This window comes from Nycticebus coucang, chromosome 13 (genome assembly GCF_027406575.1).
Source record: "Nycticebus coucang isolate mNycCou1 chromosome 13, mNycCou1.pri, whole genome shotgun sequence".
In the NCBI taxonomy this organism is placed as follows: domain Eukaryota; kingdom Metazoa; phylum Chordata; class Mammalia; order Primates; family Lorisidae; genus Nycticebus; species Nycticebus coucang.
The window spans coordinates 7,334,264-7,348,109 of NC_069792.1; the positions used below are offsets into that span (position 1 = coordinate 7,334,264).

The 13,846-nt window shown below is 42.2% G+C and overlaps 1 protein-coding gene and 1 non-coding gene across 2 annotated transcripts; both read right to left on the minus strand.

Moving 5' to 3' along the window:
• Positions 1-1,015: 1,015 nt before the first annotated feature.
• Positions 1,016-2,928, minus strand: RPS20 (ribosomal protein S20). The gene is made up of 4 exons (XM_053559521.1): positions 2,758-2,928; positions 2,460-2,559; positions 2,132-2,205; positions 1,016-1,229 (listed from the first exon to the last, which is right to left on the minus strand). The coding sequence occupies exons 1-4, from the start codon at positions 2,758-2,760 to the stop codon at positions 1,047-1,049; spliced, it is 360 nt and encodes a 119-aa protein (XP_053415496.1). The 5' UTR covers positions 2,761-2,928; the 3' UTR covers positions 1,016-1,046.
• On the minus strand, positions 2,272-2,339 carry LOC128564222 (small nucleolar RNA U54). The gene has a single exon (XR_008374079.1). It is a non-coding gene; the product is annotated as a small nucleolar RNA U54 (small nucleolar RNA).
• Positions 2,929-13,846: the final 10,918 nt, after the last annotated feature.

Sequence of the window (13,846 nt, forward strand, 5' to 3'; positions counted from 1 at the left end):
GCAGTGGTTCTCTCCTGTCACACCCACAGGAACTGTATTAAAGGGCCACAGCATTAGGAAGGTTGAGAACCATTGACTTAAAGAGGTTCTATGGCACTTGAATTATTTTTAAGCAACTTAACATAGTTTACTTCAATTAGGTTAATTCAAATCTCTAGTATTAATTTCAAAATTTGGTTTTCCCTAGAGACCTGCCAAGAGAAAAGGTAGAAACAAAAGTAACCAAATGTTGGGCAACAAAATGTGGCTGCAGATGGACTGAGAGAATGTCTGGGAGGGAAGAGGAATTTCATTTGAGATGTGTCAACTTTTGAGCTGTGTGGGGTGTAGGAGTTTAGTACACAATTGGGTGTATACAGAAACTCCAGGTTAGGACGGGAAAGCTGACTTGAACTTAGTAACTGAAATCATGGAGATGGACAAAATACTCTAAAAGGTCCAGGGGTAGGCCCACAGCCAAAGAAAAGGCATGAATTATGTCACAATTGTAATTCTGTTAAAAATAGTAAATTTTCTCAAAATTAGCTATGTAAGCATAATCATTGATCATAACTTTTAGCACCAAGAACAGTCTGGTATCCCAGCCATATTAAGTACTAAGATACAAGCAAATTTAATCTCAAGCCAGACTCTAGGGCAATATAGAAAATAAAATCACATAAGTTTAAGATGGCTTAGCAATAACTTCTTGTAGTCTTTTATAGGGGTTTGGCTAAATGAGTTTGGCCTGTGTGAGATACTTTTCAGTCATAAGTACAGCTTCATATATAAAACCTTATCATTTCCAAGGTCTCAGGCATTTAATTTGTGGAATTCAATTTCTAAATAATTTAAACAAAGTAAAAACTGAACTGGTTTAGTGGCCTGTAAATATTCTATCGTAGACAGGACATACTGTAGGTTGGACTGAAGTGGAACTAACTTTGAGTTCCACTTGAACAGCTGAAGCAATTTCATAGCATACCTTTTTTCCCAAAACCTGTCAGCATTCTGAATAAAAGTCAACGAAAGTTAGCAACTTGTCATCAATTTATTAAACAGTTGATTTAAGCATCTGCAATGGTGACTTCAACCTCAACTCCTGGCTCAATACTGATGGAGGTAATCTGCTTAACAATCTCAGAAGGGCTGTGCAGGTCAATGAGTCGCTTGTGGATTCTCATCTGGAAACGATCCCAAGTCTTAGAACCTTCACCACAAGGAGTTTTTCTTGTAGTGATTCTCAAAGTCTGCAAGAAAAGACAAAAGGAATCCAGTGTTTATGAGTTTATACTTAATCACTGGAACATATATATCTTGTAAGATCTCTGAAACACTTCCAAGAAGTTTCTGCTTGGTATTATTCTTTACATTAACAGGTTCTCAGATGCCAGGAAGTAAAAATGCCAAGTCCATTTTCATCCCGCTAATATGCCTCCCTTAGAAACTGACTCTCAAGCACCAGATCACATTAAGAAAACAGCAGGGCAGAAAGAGGGATGGAGGGAGGGGGGTGGGGCCTTAATGTGCGTCACACTTTATGGGGGCAAGACATGATTGCAAGAGGGACTTTACCTAACAATTGCAATCAGTGTAACTGGCTTATTGTACCCTCAATGAATCCCCAACAATAAAAAAAAAAAGAAAACAGCAGGCTAGGTGGGGTGGTTCATGCTTGTAATCCTAGTACTCTGGGAAGCTGAGGCAGGTGGATCACTTGAACTCAGGAGTTCAAGACCAGCCTCAGCAAGAGCCAGACGCTGTCTCTAAAAAATAGCCAGGCATTGTGACAGGTGCCCGTAACCTCAGCTACTTGGGAGGCTGAGGAAAGAGGATCACTTAAGCCCAAGAGTTTGAGGTTGCTGTGAGCTATGAGATCATAGCACTCTACCAAAGGCAAAGTGAGACCATCTCAAAAAAAAAAAAAAAAAAAAGAAAAAAAAGAAATAAGAAAGAAAAAAGATAACAGCAGCAATGAGACCTCTAAGTGGCAGACAGTAGGAATCAAAATCTACCAACAATTTAGTTTTGTACTATTGTGCACTGTCAGTATAACAATTCCGTGGCAGCCAAACCCATTGAACGACAAGAATTTGAATTTATGCAACAACGAGTAACAACCATTACCCTTCCAGACCCTGATTTATTTCACCTTGGTAGGCATCCGAACTGGTCCTTTCACTTTAAGATTCTTCTCCTTTGCGCCTCTGATCAAGTCAGCACACACTACAGGGAAATGAAAGCACTTTTCAGTTCATTCTAAACAAAATCAGCTTGAGCAATTTCAACTTCTGCTGGCTCAGAATAGCGTACAAAACTATCACTGTAATTTTCACATAGTGGGTATCTCCTCATCGCCAGTTTGTTTTTAACAGTTATGGTTCAACTGAGAAGCAACTTCTCACTTGAGTCGACCTTGTACGCTAACAAATCAAGCTCATCCCTTTGACTCAAGCCTCGCCCCAACCTATTGTACTGACCCTTTTCCAGGGACTTTACGTTGCGGCTGGTGAGAGTAATTCTAATTCGGTGAATCGCCACCTCTGGCTCCACAGGTGTTTTCCCGGTATCTTTAAAAGCCTGTTATCAAGTTGGGGAAAGAAAAAAACAATAAACCAAACGTCGCCTGTCACTTCTACAGAACGGATTCCTCACGAGGCTCCCCAGCTTTCCCCACCACTGTAGGGGTCCGGGAACGCGAGCCACACTGTCCTCTCCCCGCCTCCCCTACCCCGGCCACGAGCGCTTCCCCTACCCCGCCGGCGCTCTAAGCCTCACCATGGCTGCAGCGCGGCTTCCTGACCGACTTGTTCCTCGGCGAGAGCGAACAGCGGTGAGTCAGGAGCAGAAGCGAGCACAGCGCGCCTCCGCCGAACCTGCGACCGCGTCTTCCTTGAAAAGAAAGGCGTGCAGCCCGAGCAGCCCTTTTATACCAACCTCGTATCCGGGCGAGCCCTACGCCCCGGAAGAGGAACTTCCCCGAGAGCGGTCGCGCAAGGCGGGGCAGGAACACCCGTGGAGTTGGCGGAGAAGGTTCGGCTGCTTGCGCCCCCTATCGGCACGGCGGAGTCAGAGTCCCGGGGTAGGCCCTCCTCCCGTTCCCCCCGCGCGGAGGTGACTGAAGAGGCTGAAACTTGAGAAACTCCTCTATCTGGTGCACCTACTGCCCGGTCCTGGTAAAGTGCAAACAACCCCTGTGGTTTTTACAGTACAAATCTTGCTTCCCTCGCCAACCAACTCATTCCTGAGCAAGATAACTTTTCTGTGTTTAATTCACATGAGTATTGGGAGTAATGACTCTGGTAAGCTGTACATGTTGCTTTAAAATTAGTGAGCAGTTATTTTTCGTAACCTGCAGTGTCCTTTTGTGTCACTTCAGCTTCTGGCTTCTCGGGCCGGCTGCAGCATCTGCACCTATTCCGGAAAGGACCTGAACTTGGCGGCTTCTCGCTCCCGGAACGTGAGGGCGAAAACGCCAGGCTGCGCCACTGCCCCGGCGGGAGCGTGTCCTACCTGGTGGGCCACCCGGCCGGCCACCCTAGAAGCTTATCTCCCCTCTGCCGTTTACGGGAATATTGGATCAGACCCTCCAGGGTGTTCTTAATACTGAACATCTGTTCAGTATGAACAATACTGTTCATAATCAAATAGGCGACAAAGTACAGCACAAGCCCAAAAGTGGTCACCTGCCCCCTGCAGCTGGGAGAGCGCGTCACGCTCCCTGTTAGCCTGAAGATGCAACCTGGGTGAGACCGGCGTGGTACTGGGCAGAGGTCTGAGCCTAGCGAGTTGTTTGCTCAGATGCACTGAACTGACCAGGGCCAGCAGAGCCCTCTCCCTGCAATCAGGGTCCTTTCCTGAGGCTTTCTTTTCTGTCCGTTGAGGAGGAATTACACTCCTAACTATTTGATGACAATTGGAACATGGCTAATAACTGGCTTTCGTTGGCTCACAATATATTCTGGGTTTTGCTGGTATTTCACTATGAAGTTAAATGTTAAAATTTGGGTAATCTCCAGTTCAGTTATTTTTAAATGGACTCCTTTGCCTGCAAATACCCCTTATTAGTAAAATTTGCAGCCGAACATCTGAAAACTCACATTCTTCTTGTACTGATTGTAACATAAGTGAGATTTCCTAACTTTGGGTTTTAACTTAACGGCTATGGCTGTAAGTGCAGCTGCTCAGCTCCCCGGGATGTGGTCAATCACCGTGTAAGAGCATCAAATACGAGCGTGCACCTTCCGAGAAAGACTACGCAGCGTCCGGGTTTCCTCGTGCGCAAGGGCCACCGGAGGAATTTCCTTGGGATGTGCAATTCTATTTTCTTAGACTTTCCTTGCCCTTTAAGTACTTGAGAAACTGGTGAACAAGTTAACTTCCTTGACCACAGGAAAAGGAATTTCAGTACAGGTAAAAGCAAATGTGATTTCACATGTATGATGGGGAAAACGGCAGATGTGGCTGGAACTAAAGAAACAGCTGGTTAAGGTAATATGAGTCAAATGTAATAGAAAATATAATTCTTTTAGTTGGGCTTGGTGGCATATGCCTACAGTTTCAGCTACTTGGGAGGCTGAGGAAGACGATCACTTCAGCCCAGGAGTTTGAGGTTGTGTGAGCTCTGATGCCATGACACTCTACCCAGGGTGACAGAGTGAGACTCTGTCTCAAAAATAAATAAATAAATAATATATGTGTGTGTACATATATATTAAAAAATACTTTTTTCGAAAAATAGTTCGGATGTTCCTAAAAAATTAAAAGTAGAACTATCATATGGAGCACAAATCTGCAATCCCACTTCTTAGTATATACCCAAAGGAAATGAAATCCCTGTCTCAAAGAGATATCTGTACTCCCATGTTTATCGTGACATTATTCACAATAGCTAAGGTATGGATGGAAACAACCTAAGTATCCATTAGCAGATGAGTGAATAAAGAAAATGTGGACTGGGCGCAGTAGCTTACACCTGTAATCCTAGCACTCTGGGAAGCCGAGGCAGGTGGATTGCCTGAGTTCACAGGTTCAAGACCAGCCCAAGCAAAGAACAAAACCCTGTCTCTGAAAAAATAAAATAGCCTGGCTTTGTGGCCGGTGCCTGTAGTCCCAACTACTTGGGAGGCTGAGGCAAGAGAATCACTTGAGCCCAAGAGTTTGATGCTGCTGTGAGCTGTGATGCCACAGCATTCTACCTAGGGTGACCAAGTGAGATTCTGTCTTAAAAACAAACAAACAAATCCTCAGCCTCCCAGAGTGCTGGGATTACAGGCATGGGCCCCTGTGCCTGACCTCATTTTGTTGTATTTTTCTCTTGGAAATTAGCAACTATTGTGGCCCCCAATTTCCATTTAAAATGTAATGCTCAATATTAGTGAGATATTTATCGGATAAAAAGTAAAAACTAACAACAAAGCAAAAAATAAGAAGAAACATGTAATTTCACCCTTCAGAGATAACCACTGTTTACATCTTCGAGTTGTGTTTAAAAAAGAAATAGGCTCATATCCTATGTATAGTTTGGTAACCTGCTTTATTTGCAGAACATTTTTTCATAGTAATTCATATTATCATGAATTGAATAATATTTCATTTAGTTTCCCCACTTTTTGCTCTTATCAAACAATATAATGAATTAAATAGATCGAGGTTTCTCAATCTCACCCTGGAAGTGAGAACAATGTAACCTAAAAATTGTACCCTCCTATTAATTTGAAAAAATTTTAAAAAACACTCAAAGAAAAATAAATAAAATTGGACCTCCCCCCCCCAAAAAAAAAAATAGATTTCTCAATCTCAGGACGATTGACATTTCGGGCTAGATAATTGTTTGAGTAACTGTCCTGTGCATTGTATAATGTTTAGCTACATCTTCAGCTGCTACTCATTAGATGCCGGTAGCAAGTAGCGACTCCTCCTGGCCATTTGTAACAATCAAATATGTCTTTAGATAGTGTGTATGTCCCTGTGGAGCAGACTCACCCTTGCTTGGGAACCACTCTTCTAGATGAATCTTTCAGCTCACCCTTAATGCCTTAGGTCAGTTACTAAATATACTTTCCTCTGATAGCTTAATCAAAGACTAAGCATATTTTAAGTACTTTGGTGTTAAATAAGTTGCCCTCTGCAAAGGTTGTACCCAAATGGATACTTCCTCCAACAGTGTAATGAGGATTTTAGTGTAAAAAATTTTTGAATTAGGGCGATGCCTGTGGCTCAAAGGGGTAGGGCGCCGGACCCATATGCCAGAGGTGGTGGGTTCAAACTCAGCACCATCCAGAAACTGCATGTACATACATAAAAAAAATTTTTTTAATTAAATATGTTTCATTTTAAATTTAATAATATTCCTAAGAGACAATCATGAAATTTGTGTGTTCACAGTTCACAGAAACTGCATGTACATACATAAAAAATTTTTTAAATTAAATATGTTTAATTTTAAATTTAATAATATTCCTAAGAGACAGTCATGAAATTTGTGTGTTCACAATTGCTATTCCATATCCTTTCTTTACTAACTTTTGTAGTTCTTTTAAAATTATTTTGGAGGAAAAAAATAAATAAATAAAATTATTTTGGAGGCGCTTGTATGTATATGTCCTGCAGATAATTGTGTGGTTCTGTGGACAGCCATCTACAGGTCTTTTGATGCAATGACACTGTCATCTTGCTCCTTCCAGAAATAAATTTTATAGTGATCAAAAACTAGTTCATTTGTCTCGGTGCTGGTAGCTCAGTGGTTCGGGTGCCAGCCACATACACAAGGCTTGCAGGTTCGAACCTGGCCCAGGCCTGCTAAACAAAAATGAGACAACAACAAAAAAAATAGCCAGGCGTTGTGGCTGGCATCTGTAGTCCCAGCTACTGGGAGGCTGAGGCAAGAGACTCTCTTAAGCCCAAGAGTTGGAGGTTGCTGTGAGCTGTGACATTACAGCTCTCTACTGAGGATGACATATCAAGACTCTGTCTCAGGAAAAAAACACTACTTCATTCATGGTACACATGAATGTACACCTATAATTTTATGAATAAAATTTAAAGGAGACTGTTTAGACACAAAAAGTAATCCCTTTTTTAATTTTTTAATTTCTTTTAATTTTTGATTTTTTTTTTTTTTTTGATTCAGCATCTCACTCTATCACCTGGGTAGAGTGCCCTGGCATCATAGCTCACAGCAATCTCAAACTCCTGGGCTGAAGCCATCCTCTTGTCTCAGCCTCCCAAGTAGCTGGGGTACAGGCATGAACCACAACACTTGACTAGTTTTTCTGTTTTCTTATTTTTAGTAGAGACGAGTCCTACTCTTGCTCAGGCTAGTCTCGAACTCCTGAGCTCAAGCAATCCACGTGCCTCAGCCTAGTAATGCCTTTATCTGAGGTTCTGCTTTCCTAAGTTTCAGTTACCCCACAGTACAGAACACAAAAGTATCCTGTAGAAGAGAAAGACCTCATTCCCATACCTTTTATTATGGTATATTGTTATAATTGTTCTTTTTGTTATTTATTATAGTTACTGTCTTCCTGTGCCTAACTTATAAATTAAACTTTATCATAGGTATGTACATACAGGAAAAAATAGAGTGTCCGTTGGGCTCAGATCTGTCTGAGCTTCCAGGCATCCAGTGGGGGTCTTGGAACCGTCTCACCTGGATAAGGGGGAATGACTGTATTTTATCTGCGGAATTTTTGATCTAAATAAAACAATTTTGTTAAATTTCTTTAGTCTGAAACTTAATAGTAAAAACCAGAGTTAAAAACCTTCTCTTGTGGTGACTCATGTTGTACTGCTAAGGGAGTGGGATGGAGAGGCAATTCCTGTAGCTTTATATGTGAGGATTTAGAAGGGTACTCAGCACAGGATGGAAGCCAGGACTGCTGCAAGTACTGTCTGTATGAATATCAGTTCATTTGATCCTCACATCAACTTTAGGACAATGTGCTGTAATTTATATTCTATTTATGAGGAAGTGGAGGTTAGGTGATGCTCAAGGTCACAAGAAAAGCCAGTATTTCCATCTATGCAGTCTGACCTAGAGCAGTGCTTTTCAACCTTTTTTATCTCACAGCACCCTTGAACCTATAAACTTCGGCAGCATACTTAAATTATGCTGATTAATCTGTTGATCAAAAACAGAATTAAAAAAAAAAACGAATATCCTGCTCAGGCGCAGTGACTCACGCCTGGAGTCCTAGTGCTCTGGGAGGCCCGGGTGATCACCTGAACTCAGGAGTTTGAGATCAGCCTGAACAAGAGTGACAGTGTTATATTGCTCACCATAGTGAGAAAGTTTTAATGAACGAATAGAGGTAAGGGGCCTTGAGTATCCACAGAACCTCAAATGAAGGAATGAGAATTTTAAAATGTGCATTCTACTTAGCAACCACATACTAGTAACTTAGTAAAATTTCTGACCTTAACTCTAGTGAAAATTATAAATATCCTGTCTTTACTAAAAATAAAAAAATTAGCCAGGTGTTGTGGTGAGCACCTGTAGTCCCAGCTACTTGGGAGGCTGTGGCAAAAGACTGAACCCAAGAGACTTAGGTTGTTGTGAGCTGTGACACCACGGCACTCTACCGACGGCAACAGAGTGAGATTCTGTCTCAAAAAACAAAAAGAATATACTTAGTGTGCTTTCAAAATCTTTTGAAAATAATTTAATGACCTTTAAAAATGTTCATGGCACACACCAGTTGAAAATCACTGCTCTAGAGTGGTCCCTCCTAGCCAGCCACTCTGCTGGGTTCCCAATGTATTAAGAGTCGTGCTCATCTTTACCATCAGGAGTGGGAGGTATCTGAGAGATGTAATATCTTACTGTGTTAAATAACTTGTCATAGACGGTTGTTTAAAAGAGCCCTTCCCCCCCTTACGCTCATGTGACACGCCTGCTTCCCCGGCCCCTTCCTCCTTAACTGGAAGCTCCCTGGAGCCCCCACCAGAAGCAGATGCTGGCACCATGCTTGTACAGTCTGCAGAGCCTGGAGCCACACAAACCTCTTCTCTTTATAAATTACCCAACCTCAGGTATTTTCTTTATAACAGTGCCTAACAGACTTAACACAAAAGGAAAACAAATAGTGTAGTTATTACGCTACGCTAATAACTAATCATTAATAGCATATCATAATAAATATTACAAAGAAAATAAAGCAGGGTAATGATATAGAACAGTGGTTCTTGACCTTCCTAATGCCGCCATGTATTTTGTTACAAAGGAGTCGAGACCCACAGGTTGAGAACCGCTGATATAGAATAGACAGTGGCTGCGGATGGGGTAAAGGGAGTGTTGCTGCTTAAGATAGAAGATTCAGGGGAGAAAACATGTGAGCTGTATTTTCAATGATGAGAAAGAGCCCGACGTGCCTTGAGACAGGAAGGAACTGGTCATGTTATGGGATGAAACAAGAGCCAATGTGTAGAGGTGTGGTGAGTGAAGGAGAGGGGCGAGACGTGGGGTCTGAGACAAGAGTGTCAGATTTTATAGGTCATTGTAAGAGAGCTTTGAGGCTTATTATGATGTAATGGAAAGGCAATGGAATTTTCCCTTCCCTCCCCTCCCCTTCCCTTCCTTTTTTGAGAGAGGATCTCTCTTAGGATGGAGTGCATTGGCTCACTGCAGCCCCAAACTCCTAAACTCAAGACATCCTTCTGCCTCCGCCTCTCAAGTCGCTGGGACTACAGTTCTGCACTACCATTCCTGGTTAAGTTTTTTATTTTCTCTCTTTTTTTTTATACAGACAGGGTCTTGTGTTCGCAGGCTGATCTCCAACTCCTTGCCTGAAGCAATCTTCCTGCTTTGGCCTCCCAAAGTGCTGGGATTATAGGGATGAGCCACTTCACCTAGCCACAATTTTTTTTTTTTAAATACATTTCCCTATTTTTTACCTCTCCCCCTTTTGCCCCTGATAACCACTTTCTACTCTCCGTTACTGCGTGTTTGAGGGTTTTGTTTTGTTTCGTCTTTTGTTTTTTAAGATTCATTTGTTTTTAAGATGATGCAGTATTGTCTTTCTGTGTCTGGCTAATTTCACTTAACACAATGTCCTCTAATTTTACCCAGGTTGTTGCAAATGGTGGGCTCTCCTTCTTCTTTAATGGTGAATAATAGTCTGACAATGTAAATTTTAATGTAAGTGGTATGATATGATTGAGTTTTTCAACACCTGAGTTGGGCTGTGGCTGTAAACTATCTCTCAATAAAGGTATTCCCCACATCCCAGCCCTGTCCATTTCTTCACCCTCCTTCTCCTTGGCTTCCCTCCCTGGAGGACAAGGTCACTGTCCTTGCCCTGCCTGCCTCACTGGGTTGTGTGGGGTCGGAGCAGAAGAACATATATGAGGAAGGCTGTGCAAACTGTGGGGCTGTTCAGGTACAAAACTCTTCCAGCCCCCACCCCTACCCACCACATTGATTAGGTGCTTGCTGCAAAAGCAACAGAGGTCTAAAAAAATAACATAAAATAATTAGGCTTCTGTAGGAGAAATGACAATAGGGAAGAAAGCTGTAAGAAAGCTCTTATATCCTCTTCCAGATATGAGTGGCTTGGGCTAGGCTTCAGCAATATAGATGATGATAAGTCATTGAGTTCTGGATGCATTTTTGAGGTATAAAGGACAGGATTGGATTTGGAGGCTGGAGGCCAAAGAAGAATTAAGGTGATTTCTAGTCTCTGGCTCTAAAAAAGGCTGCCTTGGGGGGACATTAACTGAGATAAGGAAGATTTGGAAAGGAGTGGAAAATAATCACTTTGTTTCAAGTAAGTTAAGTTTGATTTGTCAATAGAAAATACGGATACCAGGTGGCGCCTGTGGCTCAGTGAGCAGGGCGCCGGCCCCATGTGCCGAGGGTGGTGGGTTCAAACCCAGCCCCGGCCAAACTGCAACAAAAAAATAGGGCGGTGCCTGTGGCTCAAAGGGATAGGGTGCCGGTCGCATATGCCGGAGGTGGCGGGTTGAAGCCCAGCCCCGGCCAAAAACTGCAAAAAAAAAAAAAACTAGAAAAAAAAAATAGCCGGGCCTTGTGGCGGGCGCCTGTAGTCCCAGCTGCTCGGGAGGCTGAGGCAAGAGAATCGCGGAAGCCCAAGAGCTGGAGGTTGCTGTGAGCTGTGACGCCACGGCACTCTACCGAGGGCGGTAAAGTGAGAGTCTGTCTCTACAAAAAAAAAAAAAAAAAGAAAGAAAAAAGAAAATATGAATACCGAGGAAGCCAAATCTACTCTGAGTTCAAGAAGAGCTCAGGGCTAGGAATGTGTATCTGGAGTTGATTCTCATGGACATGACCCTGGGCTGGGTGAGATCAGCTAAGGAGATGCAGACTGAGTAAAGGGGAGCTCAGAGCAAAGCGTAGGGCACTCAGCATTTAAAGGGAGACTGAGGATAACAAAGGTAGGAGGAAAATAGAATAGTAAAACGGAGAGAAGAAAGGAAAGGACTTCAAAAAGGAGGGAATGAAAAAAAAAAAAGGGAGGGAATGGTCCCTTAACGTAATACACTATAGCAGTTAAAAAAGACAGCAGGGCGGCTCTTGTGGCTCACTGAGTAGGGCGCTGGCCCCATTTACTGAGGGTGGTGGGTTCAAACCCAGCCCCGGCCAAACTCCAACAACAACAAAAAATAGCTGGGCATTGTGGCAGGTGCATGTAGTCCCAGCTACTCGGGAGGCTGAGGCAAGAGAATCACCAAAGCCCAAGAGCTGGAGGTTGCTGTGAGCTGTGATGCTACAGCACTCTACCAAGGGCAATAAAGTGAGACTCTGTCTCTTAAAAAAAAAAGACAAAGCAGGGCGGCGCCTGTGGCTCAAAGGAGCTGGGCTTTGGCCTGATATACCAGAGGTGGTGGGTTCAAACCCAGACCCGGCGAAAAAAAAAAAAAAAGACAAAGCACATGATTATTTCAACAGACCCTGAAAAAGCAGCTGAGAAAACTCAACCGTCCTTCATGGTAAAAATACAACAAACTAGGATAGAAGGAAACTTCCTTAATTTGGTAAAGAATTTCCAAGAAAAAACCACAGCTAATATCCTACTTACAGGTGAAAAACTAAACACTTTTCTCCCTGAGATCAGAAACAAGAGGAGGATGCTTTTTCTTGTCACTTCTGTTCTACACTGTACTGGAAGTTCTAGCAAGGGCGGTTCGGCAAGAAAACAACATAAAAGAGATCAAGATTGAAAAGAAAGAATTAAAGCAATTTCTATATTCAGATGAAACTTTTTTATATTGAAAACCCTAAAGAATTTATTTTTTAAAAAACCATTAGAATGAATAAATTAGTTCTATAGGTTGCAGGATACAAGATTAATTTAAAAATGAATTATATTTTTAACATGAGCAAGAGAACAATCCAAAAGTGAAATTAGGGGGTGGCACCTGTGGCTCGAAGGGGTAGGGTGCCGGCACATGGGCCGGAGATGGCGGGTTCAAGCCCAGCCCCGGCCAAAAACTGCAAAAGTGAAATTAGGAAAACAATTGCACTTAAATAGCATCAAAAGAATAAAATACTTTAGAACAAATTAAACAAATCCAAAATTTATACTCTTAAACCCACAAATCATTATTAAAAGAAATTTTGAAAGACATAAATAAATGGAAATACATCCCACGTTCATTGAGTGAAAGACTCAATATTGTTATGAAGGCAATACCACCAGATTGATCTTCAGAATCAATGCAAGCCCTATCAAAATTCCAGCTGACTTCTTTGTCAAAATTGTCAAGCTGATTACTAAACCCTATATGTGTATTTTTAAATAATCTCGAAAAAGCAACATGAAGTGGAAGACGCACACTTCATGATTTAAAAACTTACTGTGTCCCCTCACCCCCGTCACCTGAGCACGTCTAAGATCACAGGTTTTGCCTGGGATCTGCAATTTGGTTTTGGAATTGATCATCGTGTAGATTTCATTCCTGATGAATCCCTTGCTGCCCACCTTTTTCCCTGCCCGTTGGTTCTCAACCTCAAGTTCCAATCAGTCGTCCTTTTTAGCTGCCCTGGAACTGTCTTGTGTAGAGGACACCAAGAGCCAGACGACCTCTGAGCAAGAAGATTTGTGGCTGGGGTGCTGGGGGGCACGGACCCTCAGGCAATTCAACCACAGTGTTCATTGCAGAGACAGAAAGACCTTAGGCAGGCAGTCATTGTCTAATACTCCCCTCACCTGCCATATATGTATCAATAAAAGGCTACTGCCGAGGTGGCTGGGGCTATCCTGCAATCAAGGTTAGCCCGCCTCCTGCAAGTCTGTACTTCTAATCCGCGTCAAGCCAGGTTCCTTCCTGCGGCCACCGAGACCAGGGCCTTAGGGGTGCTGACAGTCTTGTGTCTGCTTCTTTACTAATCTACCCTCGTGCCATCCACCAGCGTTACTCTCTGAAACACACAATTTTAACTTGATTTTTCTTTTTTTTTGTAAATTATGTTCATACTGCCAACTTTTGTTTATTAGGTTTCCATTTTTTGCCTTCACAAAATTGAAGAGGCTTAAAATTTAAACAATAACAATGTTTAAGATAAGGACTAGAAACAAAAACCTTGTAAAGAACGAACGAACATAAATACAGTCAGAAAGGAAATCAGAGAATCGCTGCATGCTGCCAATGTTTGATTACAAGAAATGTGCTTTGATATTCTGTCATCCCTGCTCTGGCTTCTGGCGTACCATAGAACCGTGTGGCTTCAGATTTATTACCTTGAACAGATGTGCAAGACAGTCATTACACTTTTTATCAAAAGGAGTTACCATTGTAGTACTTTTGTGTAAGACTTGTCTTCCCCTTTTCCACCAATTGTTTGTTTTGTTTTTTTTGTACAATAAATAAAGGTTGGTTCTTACCTAAGGAAAAATAAGTAAATAAA